The sequence below is a fragment of the Gopherus flavomarginatus genome, chromosome 3 (assembly GCF_025201925.1).
Source record: "Gopherus flavomarginatus isolate rGopFla2 chromosome 3, rGopFla2.mat.asm, whole genome shotgun sequence".
Classification (NCBI taxonomy): Eukaryota; Metazoa; Chordata; order Testudines; family Testudinidae; genus Gopherus; species Gopherus flavomarginatus.
Genome location: NC_066619.1, coordinates 84,386,767 through 84,411,731, shown reverse-complemented (window position 1 = coordinate 84,411,731; position 24,965 = coordinate 84,386,767). Strand labels below are relative to the sequence as shown.

General features: G+C 38.6%; 1 protein-coding gene across 3 annotated transcripts in view; it reads right to left on the bottom strand.

Moving 5' to 3' along the window:
• Window positions 1-24,965, bottom strand: part of AUH (AU RNA binding methylglutaconyl-CoA hydratase) — a 187,848-nt gene that overhangs the window by 115,288 nt on the left and 47,595 nt on the right. For all 3 annotated transcript variants that reach the window (XM_050945940.1, XM_050945941.1, XM_050945942.1), the window contains exon 4: window positions 19,187-19,273. In XM_050945940.1, coding sequence (XP_050801897.1) covers window positions 19,187-19,273 — 87 coding nt within the window. The remainder of the gene's footprint in view (window positions 1-19,186; window positions 19,274-24,965) is intronic.

The window sequence follows — 24,965 nt, the reverse complement described above, 5'->3', positions numbered from 1 at the left end:
AGAAAAAATTATAAAGTCAATAAGTCACATTAAAAATGCATATGCAGATCAGGAAGAACTATAAAGTATTTTGATTATGGATTCCCAAGGATTTCAATATCCAAATACAGATTGGAATAACAATGGTGAAAAAATCACTGAATGGATATACATGACATGGCAGTGCACAACAATTTTCTTACACAGTCTGTTGAGCAACTGACAATATCAGATGGTATTTCTGACTTTATAGTGGCAATTAAAGCAAGTATAACAAATAATATAGCACTCTTAAAGCCTCGTAGTTTCTACAGCTACTACTAATATTGCATTTTAAATGCTTCTGAGACCATATTAAACAGCAATTATTAACAGTTGAAAGAAAACATTTCAAAACAATGTGCAGTGAGTTTTTCTTTAAAACAAAACAAAAAAAATGTGTTATCTGTTGTCTGGATCAATGGCTACATTTAAGTTAATCAGGCTGACACAGAAGGTGAAAAGCTATGGTCATCATGATAGCATTTAGTTCAAAGAGATGGGCAGGAGTATAACAAATCTCACAATTGAACATTGTCCTGGCTCTAAAATTGCAAATGTTCTGGCTCCATTTCTGAAAAACGTATCGCTGGCATAGTTTCCAACTGAGATCTGGGGCAACTGACTTCAGTATTGGTGACACTGCAACTCGGTACTAATCTGAAGACCAGAGTGTGGATCAGAATAGGAACAAAATACTTTTCTAGTGTATTGCTTAGTTGAATACTAGTCCCAGAAAAACTCGGAGGCTATAATCCTACTATTTCACACCTACTCTTCTGGTCATGTAAAGAATCTTTTTATATTGTGCAAAGTGAAAAGAGAGGAAGGAATGCTTCAGCTGGAATGCATTTGCAGCTTGTTTTCTATCTTGAATAACGGATTTTGAAGTATGTAAAGACACCAGGGTCATCTGATTAAAAATGGGTTGCATCTGCCAATGATCTATGCAGCACTGGAGAAGAGTGCACTGTAGACTGATAGGGCTTGTCTACATCAGAAAGTTGCAGCGCTGGTGAGGGAGTTACAGTGCTGCAACTTAGGAGGTGTACACATCTGCAGGGCACCACCAGCGCTGCAACTCCCTGTTTGCAGCGCTGGCCGTACTCCCGTTTTGTCTCGGGTGTAGAGGATCCAGCGCTGGTGATCCAGCGCTGGTAATCAAGTATAGACACTTACCAGCGCTTTTCTTGACCTCCGTGGAATAAGCAGGTATCCCAGCATACCTGAGGAAGCCTCTGGTAATCAAGCTGGTCTCCTTTCCCGGTTTGCTCTCGCGTTCCCCGAACCCCCGAGCAAGCAGGTCTCCTTCCCTGCGGGTTGCAGGGTGGTTCGGGGAACGCGAGAGCAAACCGCGGCGAAGCTGGTCTCCTTTCCCGGTTTGCTCTCTCGTTCCCCGAACCCCGAGCAAGCAGGTCTTCCCTGCGGTTTGCAGGGTGGTTCGGGGAACGCGAGAGCAAACCGGGAAAGGAGACCAGCTTCGCCGCAGTTTGCTCTCTCGTTCCCCGAACCCCGAGCAAGCAGGTCTTCCCTGCGGTTTGCAGGGTGGTTCGGGGAACGCGAGAGCAAACCGGGAAAGGAGACCAGCTTCGCCGCGGTTTGCTCTCTCGTTCCCCGAACCCCGAGCAAGCAGGTCTTCCCTGCGGTTTGCAGGGTGGTTCGGGGAACGCGAGAGCAAACCGGGAAAGGAGACCAGCTTCGCCGCGGTTTGCTCTCGCGTTCCCCGAACCCCCGAGCAAGCAGGTCTCCTTCCCTGCGGTTTGCAGGGTGGTTCGGGGGACGCGAGAGCAAACCGCGGCGAAGCTGGTCTCCTTTCCCGGTTTGCTCTCGCGTTCCCCGAACCCCCCTTGAAGCCGCCCAACAGCGCTGCAGTGTGGCCACATCTAACATCACTTGCAGCGCTGGTTGCTGTAAGTGTGGCCACTCTGCAGCGCTGGCCCTATACAGCTGTACTAATACAGCTGGAACAACCAGCGCTGCAAAATTTTAGATGTAGACATGGCCTAATAGATATATAGAAAGTGCTGCAAATCATTATGAGGTTAAAGATAGAAGGAAACAGTGACAGATGTACTACATACGTATGCCTGAGGCACAAGTGAAGAGGGAGAGCCTTCTAATAATACCATATTCAAAAGACATCTCCCTCTTTAATATCTTTCCCAGTATATTTATCAAGAAGGCCTAAGGAATAATGGTGCTTTCTAGATAACTAAGTGATTGCCCAAAAGATGATTAAGTAGAGCTAGTCATGTGTCACAGTAAATTAAACAAAGTGATGGTCTTATCTCTGGGAGAATGAGAAGGAAGAGATAAAAATTATAATATTCAGTAAAAATGTCCAGTTATGACTTTCTTCAAATGTTATTTTATTAATAATGTTAAAAGGCGTGTTTATCAATATATTATCTATTTCATACTGAAGACTGCTTGTAACAACTTAACATTTAAATATAGTTTAGAACTGCAACTTCCACCCTGCAGGTTCATTCCCACAAGAGTTGCAGTGAAGAAAGATCAGTAGAAGAGGCTGCTTCTTTAGCGCTGCTTTACTACGTCAACCTCTGCAAATTTTCTGGTTGCAATTAGCAAAATATTTTCAATAGGCCATAGATTTACATAAGACTTTTGACTCTAGACTGGGTGATGACTTAAAACCAAATATTAAATTAATGTAAAATTGCTATAACCACTAGGGTTTTGGCTTTAAGATAATTTAGTTTGTGTCTAAATATTCATATTCCCCACCATTCAAGGTTACTTTCATAAAAAGGCTTCTCTTAAATATGTTCATTAAACAAGTCTCCGCACTCAGAGCAACAGCTCAATAAGATGTTACCTTACACTGAGATTTTAGCCTCACAAAATATAATCTACTTCAGTGAGTGGCAAGCACAGACAGTTAAAACAACTTAAATGGTCCTTATATTAGGAACATTTTAATCAGAAATATGCATTAAGTCCTGAAAAAAAAATTTTTTAATCTTTTTACAGGAAATCAAAAAAACTGAACTATCCCAAGAGACAGAATTTTAACCATTAACTCATTGTCTTCATTCTCAAAAATGACAATATCAAATCCCAATGCACAATAAAGAATTAGATGTTGTATAAACTATGGTTATCAAAAAATGAAAGGTAAATGTGCAAACCTAATAAGGGCTTAACAACACTAAAATACATATAACTTCACAAAAAAAAATATGCTGGATTCTCATTCCTGGAGAGTAAGAAGGTCAAGGGATATCTCAAAAGAAAAATCAGAATAGAGCTGCAACTAGTACAATAAGAAGGCTAATGCCAACAGTGTGAACAGGGAGTGAGTTTGTGATTTTCCTGTTGTCATACATAGCATAAACATAAAGAGGAGAAATCTATCTTTTACCAGTCCAAAAGCAAACACAGTATTCAAGTCTACGGAGTTAGCTTGCATGAGAATTCACTCACTGGCCAAGTAAAAATAAAGGACATCCTGATATAAACAAGAACTTCTTTTCAGAATGGGAGAGTTAGTTTCTTCTTCCTTTAACTTGAAAACAAGGTCTGGAACGAAAGTCTGAAAAAGATTCCCTTCTGGAGGCCCAATCCAAGTAAGAATGCTCTTAAAATACAATAGAGAGAAGACAATATAGCTACTTTGCAGAAGTCTGTGATGCAAACATCTCGGAAGCAGACCTATAGTAGCAGTCTTGCCACAAATCCAGCAAACCTATTTTCAGGTTAGCCAGGCCATAACAATGCAAAGTACAACCAGATATCCATTTAACACAGTCCGCATTGCTCAGCAAACTGATGCTAAAAGAAACAAAAACTTGAAGAAAAAAAAGGTTTATATTAAGGGCTTAGTCCATTCCAAATAGAACTCTAACAATATTTGACACCGAGACTATGGAAAGGAGCTTAGGATGGGTATTGCAGGGATGGGAAGAATATTGGCAAGACAATTTAAGGCAGCACACCAACCCCAACTTAGAGAGGAATGTCAGCTGAGTTTGCAGTACCGCCTTCACCTTGTAAAATCTGGTATAAAGCTCAGTCACTAAAGAGTCAACCTTACCCAGATTCTGAGCTGCAGTCATTGCCACCAGGAAAAGGTTATATCCATGGTAGTCCTTTCATAATTGCTAATTGTCACTGCACTGCCACCAGGTCAGAAAGACCTGTTAGAAAACTGTGTAAAAATTATGTTAGTCAAATAAACATACCAAATAATGTTAGAGAAATATATATACATAGCATTATAAAAAAGTATAAAAGAAGTTTTGCTTTTGTATGTGTCTCTGCTGATGTAGCAATTCAGAATTTAGCTGAAACTGCTTCAGGGTTGTGTAAACCAGTTAGCTGTAAAACCTTGTCCTGTGTAAACAGCAAAGTGAAAAAGTGTCCTGAAGCAATTGTTAACTTCAGGTTCCCCCCAAGACAAGCTAACCAGCAAAAAAACAAGGCCACAAAACTAGACCAATAAGATAAGACCTGGATGAAGCCAGTGAGGTTAGCAACAAAGAATAGATGGATGGTATAAGCAGACAGATAAAAGTAACTTTAAGCAGGATAAGCAAAAAACGTGTATTAATCTAAGTTACTAGGATTTATGCATGAGTGTTTTAATTAGAGGTTTAGAATAGATAGGTACATAGATGAGGTAACTGAGTAAATAGTCTATGCAAAGTTACAGAACAAGGGATAAAAGATAGGTGATTGACAGTAGGAGAATGGAATCGCTCTGTCCTCAGGAGAGGTAACTTGCTCAATTATCTTTCTTGTATTATCTGTTTCTGCATGTTTATGTAATTCATCAGTGTTAAGAGTACTGTCTTAAAATGAACAAAAATAAAGGCTAAAAAACTGTTTAAGCCTAAATCGAAGTGGATCTCATTTATCATCCAATAGATTTGAGATTATCCATTACTCAGGTACAATGCGAGAGTCCCAGTATTTCACTGCTCTTCTAGAGCAGAATTATTCCCCCTTTTAAAAACAGCACAAATCTTCATATCTTTTCCATTAAAAAGAGATACATATCTTGAGAGTTTTAACATCATGCTGCGTGGACCTGACACTTTCAGAAACAGTTAGCATCCTTTGGATATATCTACATTGCAATTAAAAAATGCAGATGACCCATGCCAGTTGACTCAGGCTTGCAGGGCTGTTTCATTGCAGTGTCATTTCCAGATTCAGGCTGGAGCTCGGGCACTAGGACCCTGTCATATGACACAGGCCAGCCGTGGGTTTTTAATTTCAATACAGACACATCCTTAGTCAATAAAGAAGCCTAATAGCACAGAGATCCCACTTATTTTTTAAAATGTAAGAAAATATATATATACACACCCATATAAGTCCTTTTTACTACCCATTATTGTACTTGGAATCACTAGTATCTTGTCAATCTTCATTTTTCTGCATTGAAACCTATGAAAATTATGTCCATAGACTAGCATTCATATAGACTGTGATACAGATAAATCAAGAGTCAAGAACAGTAAACATTTCTATTGCAGAGCAACTCAGATTACAAAAGATGCAGCAGGGCAAGAGGATCAAGATATGCAGCACCAAGCCAGAACAAGATGGTACACAACTCAAAGGGTGAGTCTCCATGGATTACTGAAGAAACTTCAGTTATTGGTAACTATATCAAAACAGAATCTAAGTTAATCACATCATCTGGATACTGTACAGTAGGCAAAAACCTGCACTTCGATTTGTACTCATAACTTGCCAGTGCTAACAAAGATGGCTGTTTCAACTTCTTGCTTCACTAGATAACAGAAGAAAAGATCATTCAAATATATCTCAAAAAGTAGATATTTACTATGATAATTTGAGGGCTCTTCCTCTTAACTCTATAATATGCATATCTTGGGCTAACACACCTTGGATTTATGATTTAATCTAGTTTAGTGTATGTTCTAGCTCAGAATCACAAAGTTCCCTCAAGTACCGAAATAACCTTTTCAAAAAGGGCTCTGTCAGAAGTCTCACTATTTAAAAAGCAAAAGAAAGGCTATTCCTGCAAGATGTTAATATGTTAAATTAAAAAATAAGTTCTTGCCAAATACACAAAGAGATCTCTGTGCATCCAAAAGCATGCCCAGGCAAATAAGCTGTAATGAGTAACAGTATGCACGTGCACAATTTTTATTTTCTCTGTAAATGATACAGAGAGAAGCCTTACTGTTTGATGAAGAAGGTAGATATTGTACATTGTTTCTAGCTGACAAACTATTACCCAGTTAGGTTTCTCCTCTATGCCAGTGAAAGAGGATGTCCTCAAGATACAGCGTTTTTCCTTCTCGTCTACAAATTTCCATCATCGATGGAAGAATACAGATTTTATTAGCAGCTTTTTAATGTTACATATACCAATGTAGAAACTTTCATATAGGCCATGTATGAGAATGAATCAATCAAAATAGAAAATCAAGGAATCGATCAAATTAAGATGGATGTTTAAAAAGGACCCTCTAGCTACAAATATTGAACATATTCCCTGATTTCCTTACATCTTTTTGTACTCATTTAGCTGGCTGACATGTATAAAGAGACTGCAACAAGAACCCAATGTACACCCATATTTACTAACCCTGGGCTCCGATTCCTAGCTATCAATTTTTGTTCTAACCCCGATCCCTGACTCCTGTTCAGGCTACCTTACATGATAGCCCACATCTGGGCCACATGATAGTGGGGTTCTTGAACTGTGGTAAGGCAATAGCAGGAATACTTATCCCTATTCCAGCATCATCCAGTCTTGCTAGTGAATACATAAGACAAAAGGGGTACTTTTCCATGGTTATGCAAGTGCTAGTGGATCACCAGACATGTTTCACTGGTCTGGTCAGGGACACAGGTGCTGGAACTATAGATGCTGGGTTTGCAGCAGCATCCCCCAGCTTGAAATGGTTTCCAGGATATGGAAGGTTTACAGTTTGGTTCCATGGTTCTCAGCATCCTCATTTACAAATTGTTCCAGCACTCCATGTCAGGAAAGGTGCATGCTGCTTGCTTCTTTAAGAACATGGGACTTTTTCTAAAAGATGCAAGCAGGAACATTCTTTCCTGGCTGGCACATTCTCATTGATGATGTTGAAATGTCAACTGATTCTGAGGGACCCAGCTTACGCCTTTCCCCCCTGCTCATGAAACTGTACACTTGCCACCTCAACGGAACTAAGGAAAGATTCAACTACCAGCTGAGCAGGTGCAAGATGACTGTTGAATATGCTTTTGGTAGATTAAAATATCATTGGTGATCTTTTAAAGATTAAGTTGGATCTCAGAAAGGCAAACATTCCTATCGTTTTTGCTGCATGTTGTGTATTATATAATATTTGTGAGGTGAAAGGGGGGGAGGGGGAAGTGGTTTATAAGAGGCAGGAACCATGAGTTTTCCCATGGTTTGGAAAGTCTCCTGTGCATGAAGTCTTTGGGCATTCAGTTCAAATATATTCTTCAACATCTGTGTTGGTTTCCTGAGCCATAATATCCTGGTGCACTTCCCATGCACCTCTCTGTCCTTTTTCCCTCTCCTCCAGCAACTGTTCTCCCCGCATTCCTACAAAACATCATTAGATTTACAATCATAATGGAAAGATAAGTCCCAAAAATCCCTTACATTATTCCCATAATACCTTTAATAAGAAATATTAATTGTAACTTCAGTTTTGGAGCACCTCATTACACAACTGCTTTGCAGCTCAAGCCGTGGTGAGCATGGACTAGCAGGGACAAGACAGGGGTGAGGACTATTGCACGAGAGGCTTAGAAGCTGTGTGCCTCTGGATATGAGTATAGGGAAAGTGCAGTAAATATTGCCAATATTTTCACAGGAAGTGTGATTTGGCTGATCTCTCACTCATGCAGGTTACAGAAGCCCACAGAACACAGCTGTTACTTACATCCTCATGCTGCCCAGGCCTATATGCTGCTGCCAATTTACTGTAGTGGTGCCTGTGGAAATCATAGCATGGGCATAGGAAAGTCTCCTATCATGGGGGAAGACAAAGCAGCCATCCCTAGAAATGTTCGGGAAACAACTGTATAGTACCTCCATGAAAATTTCACTGAGATTGTTCAAGAGGATAAAAGGGATGTCCCTGTTCAGATAAACTAAGTACTCTGCTTAGGGTAGAACTGTGGACTCCTTCCCTTTCGCCCTACCCAGGTTAACAAGCCAAAGAAAGGAAAAGCAAACTCTTCTCTTACTTTTTTCTTCTAACCTCTACCAGATCACAGGGCAATGATCTGATGAGGACTGTGTAATTAGGCTGGCCACACTAATTTTTTTTAAATTTATTTTCTCACATACATTAGTTGATTGAAGTGCCAACTGCATAAGCACTCCAAAGCATTAACTTTAATCATATTCCTGAGGGTGGTTTTACAATGAGAAATCAAAAGTTGACATTTTTGTTCTCTAAACACATGGATGGAATGGTCGCCATTTTAAATAGGGAAGAAGAGAGAGAGGGAGAGACAGGTAACAAAAAGAGGGGGAAATTATTATAAGGAATAATGTATCCACACACTTACCTCAGCTCCCTTCCCCTCTTCATTTGTGCTTGCCTGGCAGGACTAGCTTGACTCCAATTGAGTTTTGAATACCTCTTCGTTCACTGCATGGTTTGCATGCCCTTCTGTCTCCACCCGCCACCTGCCCCAGATACTGCAGCCATTTCAGCATCCAGCTCTCACCAAGTGTCCACAGTCACTGTGCTGGTGTGGTCCCCGCCAAGTAAGGCAGCAGAAGCAGCAGGTCTGCAGGGGACAGCTCCAGATTTGTTGCTACTCTCCCTTGCCTTCTGATGAGCCTGCTAAAGTTTCTTGGCTTTCACCAAGAATTGCTGCTCATCCCTGTCGTGCCCTAGATTTAGCATCACCTGAGCAATCTGCAAGTAGTTGTCTGTATTTCTTTGGGTGCACCTTAGCTGGCCTTGCACAGCCACTTTTCCCCACAGGCAAAGGAGATCTGTGGCTTCTTTCCTGCTCCAGGCAAGAGCATATCTACTAGCTCTGCATGGATCTGGCATGATTGGATGCTCACAATGGTGGACAATCAGGAAAAGGCATTTCAACAGAGATCAAAATTGTGACCTGAGTGACCACTTTTGCAGGGACAGGGGCATTGTGGGACAACTCCTGGAGAACAGTTAGGTAATGCCGTGTCTACACTTGTACTATGTCAACAGAAGTAGGTCAGCTTTAGCTCTGTGTCATCTCAGGAGGTCGTGTTATTACATCAACAAAACAGGGAACTTATGTCAGTGAAAGGCAAATTAAGATGTGGACCCATGCAAAGTTATATAGAACCATGTTAGGTCAACCTAACTTTAATGCAGACCAGGCCTTAGATCCTACAATTCTGGATCTGGAAGATTTGGGATATTAGAATCTACTAACATTTCCTTACCCATCCTTACAACAAATTTTAAAGTCTTACTAGGAAAGGGAAAAAAGTATAACAAAAATCCTGTAAGCAATGTTGTTATGTAAATGGGTAATAAACATCTTGGATGGAGAAGTTTAATGCTGCATTCATTGGCATTAGCAAACTTTATAACTCCGTTTTTTAATTAAAAACAATCCAATGAAATTTGACAAAGCACATAATTTCAGCTCTCAGGGACAGCACTGCCTACTTAGTTAACTGACAATACTTAGTTATTTCTTATATAAAGAGTAATTTAAATTAATTCAACATTAAAAGAAGCAGTAAATCAAAGCTACTGCTGGAAAACAATCAAGACCTCAGCAATGTGTTTCAGCCTACTAGCAAGTCTGACTACATTAGCCTTGCTCTATACTTCTGCTGAACAGGCACTGAACTATCTACAGCTGGAAACACACTGGGCAAAATCCTCCCCCCTTAACATTGAGCAATAATGAGAGAGAAGGTGACCCAGGGTTGTGTCAGATATGAGCCGGTTATGGTTCAGGGGTGAGCGGTATCTATGATCTTCTTCATTCTTTCTGTGGGTACTCTTACGTAATAGGCCTACACGTGCACTTGAAAGAGTGCCCATAGAAAGAGTGGAACCCTGCAATTCACTCCACTTTAGACTGGATCACCCCAGGCTACAGCACCCCCTGTTTACCAACCATGTTCCACCTCTCTGGAACTGTGATCAGCTGATAAAAGCAATGCCCCCCTGCAGAGTTTAGCCATTAGTCATATTTTTAGCCAGCACAATATAAGCACCAAACCCACAGATACATATTTAACATTCATAGAAATTAATGCATATTATTCCCATATTCTTCACAGAGCCTCAAACTAGATAAACAACATTACGATAGGATAATGTATTATAGTGTTGAATATTTTATTTATTTTCTTAGCATTGGCCATTATACCAAAATTGTGTTATTTCCCAGTGAGAGAGACTGGGGGGAGGTAAGGAAGAGGCAGGGGGTGAGAGACAACAGATTTATAGCATGTCTATCATAGAATTCACTTTGGTGGTGTTATGGTTTAATTCTCCACTCTGAACCTTAGCGTCCAAAAGATGGGGTACCAGCATGAATTCCTCTAAGCTCAATTACCAGGTTAGTACTTGTAGCACTGCCATCAACCAGGAATTACAGTGCCTGGTACACTCTGGTCCCCCCAAAACCTTGCCCGGGGACCCCCAAGACCCAGACCCTCTGGATCTTAACACAAGGAAAGTAAACCCTTTCCCTCACCATTGCCTCTCCCAGGCTTCCCCTCCCTGGGTTACCCTGGAAGATCACTGTGATTCAAACTCCTTGAATCTTAAAACAGAGAGGAAAATCCACCTTCCCTCCTCCTTCTCTCTCCCCCTCCCAGACTCTCCCTGAGAAAGAAAGTAATCCTAACCTTTCTCTCCCACTTTCCTCCTTTCTCCCCACCAATTCCCTGGTGAATCCAGACCCAGTCCTCTGGGGTCTCACCAGAATAAAAAAACAATCAGATTCTTACACAAGAAAAGCTTTTAATTAAAGAAAGAAAAAACAGTAAAAATTGTCTTCGTAAATTGAAGATGGAATATGTTACAGAGTCTTTCAGCTATAGACACTAGGAATACCCTCCCAGCCTAAGTATACAAGTACAAAGTAAAATCCTTTCAGCAAAATACAAATTTGAACTCCTTCCAGCCAAACACACATTTGCAAATAAAGAAAACAAACATAAGCGTAACTCGCCTTATCTACCTAGTACTCACTATTCTGGACATATAAGAGACTGTATCAAAGAGATTGGAGAGAAACCTGGTTGCACATCTGGTCACTCTCAGAACCCAGAGAGAACAACCACCAAAAACTAACAGCACACACAAAAACTTCCCTCCCTCAAGATTTGAAAGTATCCTGTCCCCTGATTGGTCCTCTGGTCAAGTGACAGCCAGGCTCACTGAACTTGTTAACCCTTTACAGTCAAGAGAGACATGAAGTACTCCTGTTCTATTAACCCTTAACTATCTGTTTATGACAGATGGGTTTAATTGTACATTAAAATTCACTTCAAGGTCTTGACCTGGAACCAATTTTACATCCCTCTTTGACAGATATTCTATATCCTTGATTAAAACCTATGGATCATTTCTCATACCTCACGCACTTTCCAAACAAATACCTTTGTTCTAAAAACCTACAATCGTCCAGAATCTCTGAATCTTAACAGCTTTTAATCATCCAGATAGATCATTGCTGGGCAAAGGAAAGTAAGCCCTCAGGTCTGGGTCACTGCCTCCACAGTTACACTATGTATTATAAAAGTAGCATCAGTAGATGTACTACAGCCCAGATGAAGGATGTAGAGTAGAATGGTTATGTTTCAGACAGAATGAATGTAGTTAGAGTCTCAAAAAGCATAATTTAATTGGCATTCGTCTATTCTAGTACTGCTCTGACCATGTAACTCCCTTCTTTACATTCTTTCACTGGCTTCCTCCTGCCTCCTCCTGCAAGGCACTTCACCAACACCCAGTCTCGGTGCGTGTTACCTCTTAGTTCTCCTCCTACTGCCTACGCTATCTAACCCATTTTGCATAACCCTTTACTGCCTTCGTCTCCCACTCCTGTTTTTGTGGTTTCTTATGTTTGGAACTCTTCCTTCCCATGTTGCAGCAGGTGATGTTCTTTTCATTCAAATCACTCCTTTCAAAAAAAAGAAAAAAAAAACACTTTTATGGAGTCTTTCAGCAATAATCCCACAAGGATTATCTTCATTGTTCCAAGACTGAATGTTATTAACATTATTTTATGTGTCTGAAACTACTGTAAATTAAGACAGTACGTTCCTTGAAACAGAGATCATTTATTTTTGTTGCCTTAGCATCAAGCACACTATAGGCACTCAAAGATATTGTCAAACATATTTACAAACAATAATCCACAAAACACCACCAGTACTGCCACTACCCTCTCCTGGAGGTTCCATCACCACGGAAGCTGGTCTTTTAACCTTCAAATCAGGGCCCCAAAAGAACCCCACCGGCTGAAACACTAAATTATGACATCACATGGCCAGGCTGAACCTACCCTACCCAGGCTGGCTCTGCCTACTTTTAAGGCTGTGCCAGCCAGTTTCATAAATTGAGAAGTGGTGGCCAATGGCTGGTAAAGCGGGTGTCAGGGTAATTTACATGGCTGTGCATTCTTGGGGGCTAAGGGATCAAGTTCTGCTGCCCAGTGCAAATAAGAATTTATGGCATTAATTTGGCATAGTATTTCTTTCTATGCATGAAGGATGTAGAAGATTAGGAAAAGAAGACTTCAGAGGATGAGTGATTTTTTCCAAAGTCTGAGCAAGGACTTAAGTTTGGAGGTGACATTTGGGAAATCCTTAAAGAAACAGGGATGACAGATGGAAATTAAGAGAGAATAAAAATATGCCTTTCAGGAAGTTCTCTAGAAGCAACTATTTGCTTAGGCTTTGAATATTGATATCCTAATTACTAGGGAAAGTAAATGAAAATAACCAAATGTATGGCCTTTTTATCTGGGAAGGTCATAGTCAAAGAATAAATTTAAAAATAATTGAGGAATGTGAAAGCTATCTCCAAACAAAATAACTGCATATTACCCACTGCCTACAGCCATAACAACCACCTCAGGATAAAAATTAATTAGAGCTTATAAGCCAAACAGAGTAAGGCCTATTTGGTATTTAGATGGACGATGTAAATCAAAAACAAAAAACAGAAAACCACCAGTTACTTACAATAATATGAAAATTTGGTATCTCTCTCGATTGAGTTGGTACTGAACCAATGATCCAGCATGGTACCAGAAAGCAATGTGCTGCTATAACCCACACACCTCCTGGGTGTGGTACTCTGTCCCATGCGAGACTACTTAGAGAGAGATTAATGAATCTGCTCTACAACTTTAGCCAAGAGTCATACGGCTCTTGGCTCATGCAATAGAGGCTTGTGTATTTAGCTTCAGAGGCTCCAGGTTCAATCCCACCAGACAACGACCCAGGGCTGTCAGTGTTACACTGCTTTCAGACAGAGTATAAAATCAAGGCTGACCACTCTTGGGCTGGGATTTTCAAAGGCATATAAGAGAGTTAGACATCCAAATCCCACTGAAATTCAATGGGATTGGACACCCAATCCTTAGGGATTTTTGCACATATATAAAGGATGTGGCCAAACTCCAGCTGGAGTAATTATATATAATACTGCCCCAAATGAATTCTTGTTATTTCAATTTTTCATTCTCCCTTCTAAACAAAGTGTTTTGCTGGCACAGAATGGCTACCATGTTCCACCCCACAAGGAGTTACAGTTTATTTTGTAGCTAAAATCTCATTGGATGAACTGCACTGTGTAGATAGAAAGGGACAGATCCACAGCTGGCATACGCAAACATAGCACCATTGACTTCACTGTAGCTATTTCAGTTTACAGCAGCTGAGGATCTGGCACAAGGTATTATTTATTTCCAAAACATCAAAAAAGTGATGCATGTGTATGTGCCAATGAGACTTTGCTTTAGTTTAGCCAGAAACCCTTTTGAAACTGTATACAAATAGGCAGATCTACTAATGTTTTCCCCTCGGAGAACTTTCATCGTAAAAAGCAGCCTTACGTCAGTAATGCAGAGTCTCAAGGTAGAATATAGTAATGGACAAGTAGTCTTATGTTCCTGTTCTATAAAAACAACCCACACAACTCTGGTATAATTTTAGCAAAAGCAACTAGTGCTAAAAATAGCAGTATGCTTTGATTTTTCCCCCCCTCGACTTCAAGCATTCAGAGCTACGACTAATAGCTCAGTACAATTTTTTCTCTTTTTTCAAAAGCTTATTTTTATACCAAGTGATATTTAATGTACCCTTAATGCTTCTCACAAATTTAGCATCAAGTCATAAATTAATCCCACATACAATTATATCTAAAAACTGTAGCAAACAAGTGCAGTATGATTTTAATTTATAAAAAAATCTTTTCTGTTGTTATATTCCTAATTAATGATGCTGCATCTTTGAAAAAAAAATAAATGAAGAACTGGTACAAGAACAAAAAAAATAATCAAATTGTCAATAACTGCGAAAAGCTAAGACATATCAATGCAAAAGGCTGATTTTTAATAGTTAACGTCTTAAGCAATATTTATCTTTCATCTATTTTGGCTACACAGTTAAACAAGTTATTTTTCTTAAGGGCTCTGAAGACACACTTCTTTAAAAGTATCTCCAAACATCTGAATATAAACACTGTTTTCATAATGTGTTCTATTTCTGAAGAGCAGAAAGTAGTGCATAGTTGAAACTGGTTTTCATCATTAATGTTGTATGGTAAAGGGACAAAAACAGGAAATTGAAAATATGTTTCTACAGCATTTGTACAATGACAAATAAATAATTGTTGGAAGATATTTTCCCCTTCGTGAAGTGTCTCTTGACATTATGGTTGCTTCTGGGCAGGAAAAAAAAAATCTTCATTTGCTTGTTTTTAGTATACTGATTCATTGCCAGGAATCCAATGCAAATACACTGTCCCACTTGCTCTACTAAAATTAGTTTTTGTAATGCTAGACTACTCCTTCAGAAGAAAAAAAGAAGAACTGAAAACCTGACTTGTTAAAAGATTAATGCTCACTTCCATTTGTAAAGTTATACTTCATAACACACTGATGTACAATTTGTGACATATACTTTTTTTTTTATATATTCTTCATCAGCTTCGTGATGGAGAAGACAAAGTGCAAACTATTTTGCAGAAATATTTCAGATTAAGTTATAATACTATCATGGCATGTACTGTTGGCATTGAACATACAAAACAATAATGCCCAAAATATGTAATTAATGTAAATATGTAATTAATACTTGAAATAATTAAACAAGAAAAAAATGTCAAAAACACAGAGTATAAAAATAAGTAAATAGTATTATGTATGGATGGTTTCCTGGTATAACCGTGGAACAATCTATTCCCATTACCTTTCAGGGGAAAGATGCATGGGAAACAGTTTTCCAACGTATGGATATTTTAAAGAGTTCACAATTTTTTCCCATCTTGAATCAGGATGAACAGTTGAAGTCTCAAAAATATTAGTGGACCCTAATTTTTTTCTCTTTTAGGGCTGGGAAGTCAATCAAAAATCCTTTTGATAAGTTTCAAATATTTTGTTCGAATCTCCATTTTTTTTCAGTTTAATTAGCTTAAGTTTCAAAATTAAAAGTAATTTCAAACAGAAAACCATTTTAAAAATGTCAAAACAAAACATTTTGACAATTTTAAACTTTTTTCCAACATTTTTTCAACTCGGGACAATGATCAAACCCAACCCTGTTACACGAATAGTTTCTTTTTCAACAAATTTGCATTTTTTGACAAAACAAGTCATCATAAATTTCCCATCCACCTCTAGTCAGGATACCATATTAAGTTAAAAAATCCTTTTGGCATTAGGATTCTCATCATTTTAAAAAGGGTGAGTTGGCTAAGATATTAAGTGCCTTTTCCAGGCTAAAACAAAGGATCTTTAAAAATATTTAGGAATTAATATCTGCAAATCATGCAATTACATTTATTCACAATTGCATTCCTTTTCTTGAGAAAGTGAATAGAGACATATAAGAATGAAAGGGTGCCCCTATTATGAGTAGTATCTCTGGTCTTCTAAACCTCATATAATTCAGTATCAATATAACATTTAAGTCTTTACCCACTTGGTAACAATGGAAAATATACTTTTGAATGCTCAATACTTACACAATCTCCTACAAGATCTAATTATATTAAAGATAATCATCCATTTACCCAACGGGATTTTGAAATATAAGGCAAAACACAGAGAATGTCTAGCATCTCTAACTTTCCCATTTATCCCAATATAAAGATCCAAAAACTTTACCAGCTTCAAGGGGAAAAAAATATTTTATTTATTTCATTTCTAAGGACAGACAGGATCCCATTCCCTCAGTTGGCGAAAAATCTTTAAATCTATTACCTCTATCTAAACATTAAACTGAGTGTCAAAGAAAATCTTTTCAACAACTTGTTACCATTTGTTTTATAAGCCAACCGGAATGTTAACACTAGCACTTAAGGTAATAGTTACTGCAAGAAACTAATGGCTTATAGACTCATAGACTCTAGGACTGGAAGGGACCTCGAGAGGTCATCGAGTCCAGTCCCCTGCCCTCATGGCAGGACCAAATACTGTCTAGACCATCCCTAATATCTAACCTACTCTTAAATACCTCCAGAGATGGAGATTCCACAACTTCCCTAGGCAATCTATTCCAGTGTTTAACTACCCTGACAGTTAGGAACTTTTTCCTAATGTCCAACCTAAATCTCCCTTGCTGCAGTTTAAGCCCATTGCTTCTTGTTCTATCATTGGAGGCTAAGGTGAACAAGTTTTCTCCCTCCTCCTGATGACATCCTTTTAGATACCTGAAAACTGCTATCATGTCCCCTCTCAGTCTTCTCTTTTCCAAACTAAACAAACCCAATTCCTTCAGCCTTCCTTCATAGGTCATGTTCTCAAGACCTTTAATCATTCTTCTTGTTCTTCTCTGGACCCTCTCCAATTTCTCCACATCTTTCTTGAAATGCGGTGCCCAGAACTGGACACAATACTCCAGTTGAGGCCTAACCAGCGCAGAGTAAAGCGGAAGAATGACTTCTCGTGTCTTGTTTACAACACACCTGTTAATGCATCCCAGAATCACGTCTGTTTTTTTTTGCAACAGTATCACACTGTTGACTCATATTAAGCTTGTGGTCTACTATGACCCCTAGATTTCTTTCTGCCATACTCCTTCCTAGACAGTCTCTTCCCATTCTGTATGTGTGAAACTGATTGTTCTTTCCTAAGTGGAGCACTTTGCATTTATCTTTATTGAACTTCATCCTGTTTACCTCAGACCATTTCTCCAATTTGTCCAGATCATTTTGAATTTTGACCCTGTCCTCCAAAGCAGTTGCAATCCCTCCCAGTTTGCTATCGTCCGCAAACTTAATAAGCGTACTTTCTATGCCAACATCTAAATCGTTGATGAAGATATTGAACAGAGCTGGTCCCAAAACAGACCCCTGCGGAACCCCACTTGTTATACCTTTCCAGCAGGATTGGGAGCCATTAATAACTACTCTCTGAGTATGGTTATCCAGCCAGTTATGCACCCACCTTATAGTAGCCCCATCTAAATTGTACTTTCCTAGTTTATCTATAAGAATATCATGCGAGACCGTATCAAACGCTTATTCCTTTCTTATTGTTTTATTGTATTTTTTTAAAAAACAGCCTCAAGAATTTAGCTTACTTTAAAAGGGAGGAAAGGGGAATCAGACTGACACCACCATGAACTCCCATACTAAGACTATTTTTTAAATAGTTTGTTATTTACTTGACATAGCATATTGGTTTCATTTACAGCATTATGCCAGTTCAAGTTACGAAGCTGACCCAATGTTAATATGGTACAACATGTAAAATTAGCCTTTAAAAAGCAATTGGCTCTTCTAGAGCAATTTTGAAGTATTAATAATTCATCTTTTTAAAGGTGAAATGAAGATCTAACCCTAGCTCCCCAGGATAAAACCTAAAATTTTACACATCAAACTTTGGTCCGGTTTACACTTTATGGGAGCCCATTGATTTCAGCCAGGTTAAGCAGAGTGTTACATCATGGCATACTTTTGCTCACAGGGTCTACATTTTGCTCTCATTCTTACCCATGTAAATTGGGAACAACTCCATTGTCTTCAAAGGCTCTCTGACTTTTGGGCTAGATAACCTTCCCAAACTTCTTAATATTTAAAATAAACAACACCACAGTCCTATAATTTAAGATGTTTATCATCCAACATTTATTTTCTTTAAAAAGAACGTAAATCCCACACAGCAACCCTGAAGGATTACACATTTAGTTTTTAAAAGAGTAATACTTTTAATAATGTTGCTTGGGTCATCAGGCACTGTCAAAATTATGTATGATTGGATTCTTTAACTTCATATTAGTAATTTTCATAGCTTAAAATTATAAAAGGGATTGCTCCAGAGATACTATGTTAGACTAACCTTCCTTTTAATAAAAATACATTAATAATATCCTGTCAAAATCAATCAGATTACAATCTACAGAAATGTCACTTTTGGATGGAGATTTCATATTCCAAAATGCACAGGCAAATTATTAAGGCCTAAAAGGAGTACTTACCACAAAATGGAATTTAAAACCAAAACTATTATTACCAAAAGGCACCACTATAATAAAGTAGATACAGATTTAACAATATTTTGCAATGTCATAAAACCACATTTTCCATCAACAGTACATATTTAAAACTTTTATACGATTTATCAAATGCTGTTATTAAATGTATATCCAATAGAAGAAGGGAACAATAAAAATAAACCCCACGCCACTGAGGGGACACAGAACTACAATTCTTCCTCCATGAAAATATGATTCCAAACCACTTGGCTATATTGTTAATCAGTCTGTAAAACAGCACCTTAATTTATTCTATAAGAAGTCAAACACTATTGTGCACATTTTAAAACACAATGTGCCAGTGACTCATAATTATCTCATCGACAAAAGTAGTTTTGGATATCCCATCGCATAGCAAGAATGAATCATACATGTCTATGTCACTTCTTTGATCTGACCTTTAGAGATTAAAGAAGTTTGAGTTCTGCAACTATTCAACAGTGAGCTTATTTTACTTACCCATTTCATTAATAGTTGCTCTTGCTTTTGAGACAAAAGAACTAACTTCACTGGAGTGCATTTTGGCTCTTTCCTGAAGGTCAGCACCTGTAAGTGACATTGTATACATATATTAGTAAACTAACTGCAATACGGTAAATAGTATTCAAAGCTAGAATATTATTATCTTGTGCCAATAAGATTCAAGTGCACTTTGAAATACTTAGTTCAAATTAATCAGTTATTCTCAGTCTATATTTTTCTTGAACTATGAGAAGAACTGAATGTGTACACTGAAAAAACAGAGAAATTCAGACTATCCACTTTGATCAATTTTGCTCCAACTCAGACTTCTCCCGCAACTTAAGGGCTTAATGACAAATCTTGATAGACAACACAGCTGCAATATATTAATCCAACTGTCGTACTTGTGTTCACTTTTCTCAACTGTGTCCCAAAGCCAGGACTCTGTATTTTTTCATGTTACTAAACACATGAATAGAAATTCTTTGTTTCTTTCTTCAAGTATATACTAAAACACTTCTAGCAGCTTACTTATACAATATTGTAGTCATTATAATGTGTGTTATAAAATTAAAATGTCCTTTGAAGCTTGCTCTATGAAAAATTGCCCTTTTTTCACTTATGGAAAAAAGAGATATAGACTCAATCACAGTATCTAGATATGGAAAAAAACCTATTAAATAGAGTCCATCCCCCTGCAACAGTAGAATATCATGTAAATGGAACAGACACAAGCAGTCAACCCATGTGCATGTATTCTCCAGATAACATGTATGTCATTCCCACTAGGATGAGTAAAATATTTTTCTCTGATCTGTAAAAATGCTATTATCAAATTAGTATTTTGGCATACGTATATCTTGTTTTTAACCTTTATGTACAACTAATGATACAAACTGAACAGATTTGCATCTCAAAAATAAAATTATTCCCCACAATCAGCACCTCACTCCTGCCCTTTCAGGTAAAAGCATCAGACGCTGATCCAGCAAAGCTCTTAAAACACATGCTTGAGTACGTTATAGGATTGGAACAAGATTGAACAGATGTTCTTACTGGGCTCTATTCTTGGTCTCCTCCTCTTCTCCTCCTATACTCACTCTCTCGCTCTCTCTCTCTGGGCTCCTTCATACAAAAGCACAGCTTCAGCTACCATTTTTCTACTAACAAATCTCAGGTTTACCTCTCTCTCTCTGACCTTGTCTTTTCCCGTGCAAACTAAAATCTCAACTTATCTGGTGTGTCCTTGTGAATATGCAGCCATCATCAAATTCAACATGGCCAAAAATTAGCTCTTAATCTTCATCTCCCAATTCCACTGTATGTTCTTATGTTCTTAAAGATGCCAACCTTTGCCACCCAACAATCAAATTTCCCCTCAAGGTACTTCACATTTTCTCCCATGCTGCCTGTTATGCAGTGGGGGAAGAGTGTGGGTGTACAAAAACAAAAAAGCCATTACATTACTCTTCTCTAAACCTATTCTTAAAGTCCACCTATGCCATGAGGCATACAACACTCAACAGCTGCAGTAATGCAACTAATGCTTATAATACTAATCATAATTGTCTCACTGTTCCTTTGACTTCCATCTGTTCACTCTATTTGTTGTGTTTAGTCATATTTGTGCTGTAACCTTTTGGGGCAGGAACTCTTTTCATTATCTGCATGTTCAGTGCCAAACAGAATGGGGCATCGATCCTGACTACTGGCTCTACATAATACAAATAAATAATAATATATTATCTACAGCTAGCACTGTTAAGTTTAAATAGCACTATTAGATATAGGCCAAGTTTCCAAGTGTAAGGATAGTCCCATATTGACAACAGTGAAATAAAATAATTGGGTAGTCATGAAAAGTGGGCATTACTGTGGTCAAATCTGTATTGGAGAGGAATGGCTGCAATTATCTACCCCAGTAATACACAGACTTTGCATACCAAAAACTTACCAAGAACCTGTGAGTCAAACAAAATTTGCATGTGAATGTGCATAAATTTGGGTAGGCTTTAAATCATAGACAAATGCATACAACTATTCCTTTTATTTATAAAACTCTAACTGAATAGAGGGCTTTACAAGACACCAAAAGGCAAAATATGCTTTGAAAGCTGAAGAGGAAACGGTGTGAATAAAAACAGTAGCATTGTTGCTTTGACACCAACTTATTAATGTCTGGCTTTAACTCTGTAACTGTATCTAAAAGCAAATTACAATAGTCACAATAGAAAAAAATTCTATACTTTACAGACTGAAAAAAAATATGATTAGTTAGTTAAAAATCTGACTCAAAACTTCCATCTACCGTACAAACTGAAATATATTATTTACTTCACACACACACACACACACTTAAAAAATGCATAGAGCCAACTTTAAAATGAGCACAACCAATGACCCTATGACTGCATCAACATTATAGAATATAGCGTCATTATGAGTCTGAGAGACAATTGTAGAGGTTTTGCTGTTGCTGTTGTTTTTCTTCTGTTGGTGAAAGAGAGAAGGTTTCAAGCTTGCACATAGCTCTTCTCCAGGTCCTTTGGGAGACATTCATAGAAATTCAATCAATTTTTTTGGCAAAACTTGGATAAGAGCAGATAAAACGACTGTAAGAGTATTAAAAGGGCCATTGTCAACATGAAATGTAATTGTTAAAAAAATAGTTCAAAGTCATTTCAGGTACCATATTTGCTCTTGAGCACCCCAGCCAATTTCTGTAGTTTTACAAATACATTTTCCTATTTAAAAAAATTTCTCTGCCCTATTGACACAAAAAGATGTCAAATTCCCACAGCAGACAAACTTAAAAAATAGTGTGTGTTTTTTCTAATCTCTTCCTTTTTTAGTAATCTTAGATGATGTAACAAATGTTGCTAAACTTTTTCAGAGAAAAGTGTGAGTTTTAAGTAGATGTGTTCTTTTAAATTAAGCTTCAGCATCTTTTAGTCCAGGAAAGAGCTGGACTCCCAACAATCTAATATTTTTGTTCTCTTTAAAAGAATCAGCCATAGATCAAACTTGATCCATTTTGCAAAGAAGCTACTCAGATATATTTCTCAGGAATTTGCTCACAAGTCAGAAAGTGGCAATGGCTATGTTACCAAAAGCAGTCATGAAAAAGATTGCACTACAAGCAAAGGCCTCCATTCCCTTAAAAGTTTACTATTTTAAAGCATCAGAAAACAATACTTTGTTAACCGCTCAGAGTCAAGAAGTAGCTTCAGATTTTCAGACAACAGATAGCCTTGCAGAATGAGCCTTCACAAGTTTCCTCAGTGAATTGCAGCTGAAGCCCCAGGTTCAGTTTAGCCTAATCCTTCCAACACCCACCCTGAACATACCTCCAGCTCAGCTCAGAGGCAGCAGGTATTGTAGACAGGAAAGGCTGTGCCTCCCCAAACAGACTGGCATAGCCCCGCCTATGCCCCACCCCCAGACTCCCTCCTGCCTGCTGTTCCCTTCTGTGGTCCAGAGGCTGGGGCAGGCAGGCTGATGGGCCACAGTGCATACAAGATGGCTGTGGCCACACTGCCCGCCCAGCACTCCAAGGCTGGAGGCACTCCGGACATGCCATCCACCTGCCCAGTGTTCTGGGGCTGGAGGAACTCCAGATGCACTGCCTGCCCGCCCAGCACTGGGGGCTCGCTGGCCATGCCTCCTGTCTGCTCAACGCTGGGGGTGCTCCAGCCACGTCGCCTGCCCAGCGCACTGGGAGGATGCGGGGGAGAGGGAGTGGCTGTGGTGGGGGGGTGCTCTGGCTGGGTAGGAGTGAAAAAGGGGGCAGGGCCTCAGGCAGAGGGGGAGGGACTGGGGGCTAGCCACCTCCAAGGGTGCCTTCACCCGCTGCCCATGCTAGAGGTCATATACTCTGAATAGGCCTTTTCCCTCTCTTATTTATAATACCAAACTACAACAGAGAAGCAGAAGACCAGCTTTAATACAGTTATAGTTCTATCCTGAACATTAAACACATTTTGTAGTTCTCCTGTAAATATCTTTGCCCTCAGATACATGTGCAACTCCCACTAAAGTCAATGGGTGAAATCTTGGCTCCACCGAAGCCAATGGCAAAACTCCCGTTGATTTCAACAGGAACAGGTTTTCACCCAATTGGAGTTGTCCATACATATTTAAGGGAAATATGTATAGACTGCATACAATCAAACTTGGGAAACAAACATTTAGTAATTAAGTTATTCCCTGTTTTGACTGTCATTTTTTGTATTTTCTAATATATGGGTCTTATAAAAGTTCTATCAAAATGAAGTTTCTTTTGCTTCATCCTGCAATGAATTCATAACCTTGCACAGAAACTACACCAGGGATCGGCAACCTTTGGCACGGGGCACGCCAGGGTAAGCACCCTGGCGGACCGGGCTGGTTTGTTTACCTGCCATGTCTGCAGGTTCGACCAACTGTGGCTCCCACTGGTCACAGTTTGCTACTCCAGGCCAATGGGGGCTGCGGGAAGCGGCGCAGGCAGAGGGATGAGCTGTCTGCCTCTTCCCTGGAATAGCAAAGCATGACCAGTGGGAACCGCGATCGGCCAAACCTGCAGACGTGGCAGGTAAACAAACTGGCCGGGCCCGCCAGGGTGCTTATCTTGGCGGGCCTCATGCCAAAGGTTGCCGATCTCTGAACTACAGTATTATAATGTAACACATACATTTTACTGAAAGATCAAGAAAGAATAGATAGACTGCGGAGGAATAAAGCCTTGTTTAAACAGAAATAGCCTGCTTTTTAATTATACAAGTCACAAAAATAAATAAAAGTTATGATTATTATTCTACGAAGTAAACAGATTGTGCTTCAATTTAAAACCCATAAAAGTTTCCCCCAGTAAAAAAATTCTCATTTAAAGCTGCTGCTGGCAGTGCTACAATGTAGATTGATGAAATAACTTAAAATCATTTAGCAGTCTTCTACACTGACAGCCATTTGCTTGACAAACCACCATAAAAATCAAAGCCAAGCACTATTGAAATCTTTACCACTGTGCCTAAAACCACTTGCAGGAATGAAAGGAAAATCTCTTATGCTTTGTAGACCAAATACACGTGTTTGCATAATTAAAATGTGACTCAAAACTTTCATATACCACACAGAACATCCCACTCACTGTACAGAAATAGCTAAATTATACATTCAGAATAAACCTTAAAAGGACAATAAATCAGTAAGGAACAGAATATACTTACCAAAAGAAATGTATCAAATAAATTAAAGAATTAAAGTAAAATCAAAATAACCTAGTTTTATGTTGAATTCAAAGTGAAAAAAAATGTAAAGAGGACTTCAATAGTAGTCACTTATATATGCACAAAATTCCATTTAAAGAAAAGTGACCAGTGGCAGGTAAAGTAAAAATAAAGGTCATTTGTATACCTGTTAAAAAGCATATATACAAGAAATACTGAACAGAGAGACAGACTGAAGTGATTTCTAAAAACTATTACCATTTAACTCCGTGGCTACCAAAACAGTAGTTGAATAAACCTTTCATATATAAAATGTATTTTTTTCAAGTCAGAAAATGGAAGCCACCAATAAGATCAAATGAATAATGACAGAGAGAGAGAGAGAGTGTGTGTGTGTGTGTGTGTGTGTGTGTGTGTGTGTGTGTGTGTTTAGAAGTTCATGGGTAAATATTTACCCCTTCTTAATATTTCAGTAATGTGTAACCATTTCAGCTCCAACTTTTGTCACACACAAAATGTTTCTAGTACAGAAAATTATAGCTGTTAAATCCTATATGTTAAGTTGATGT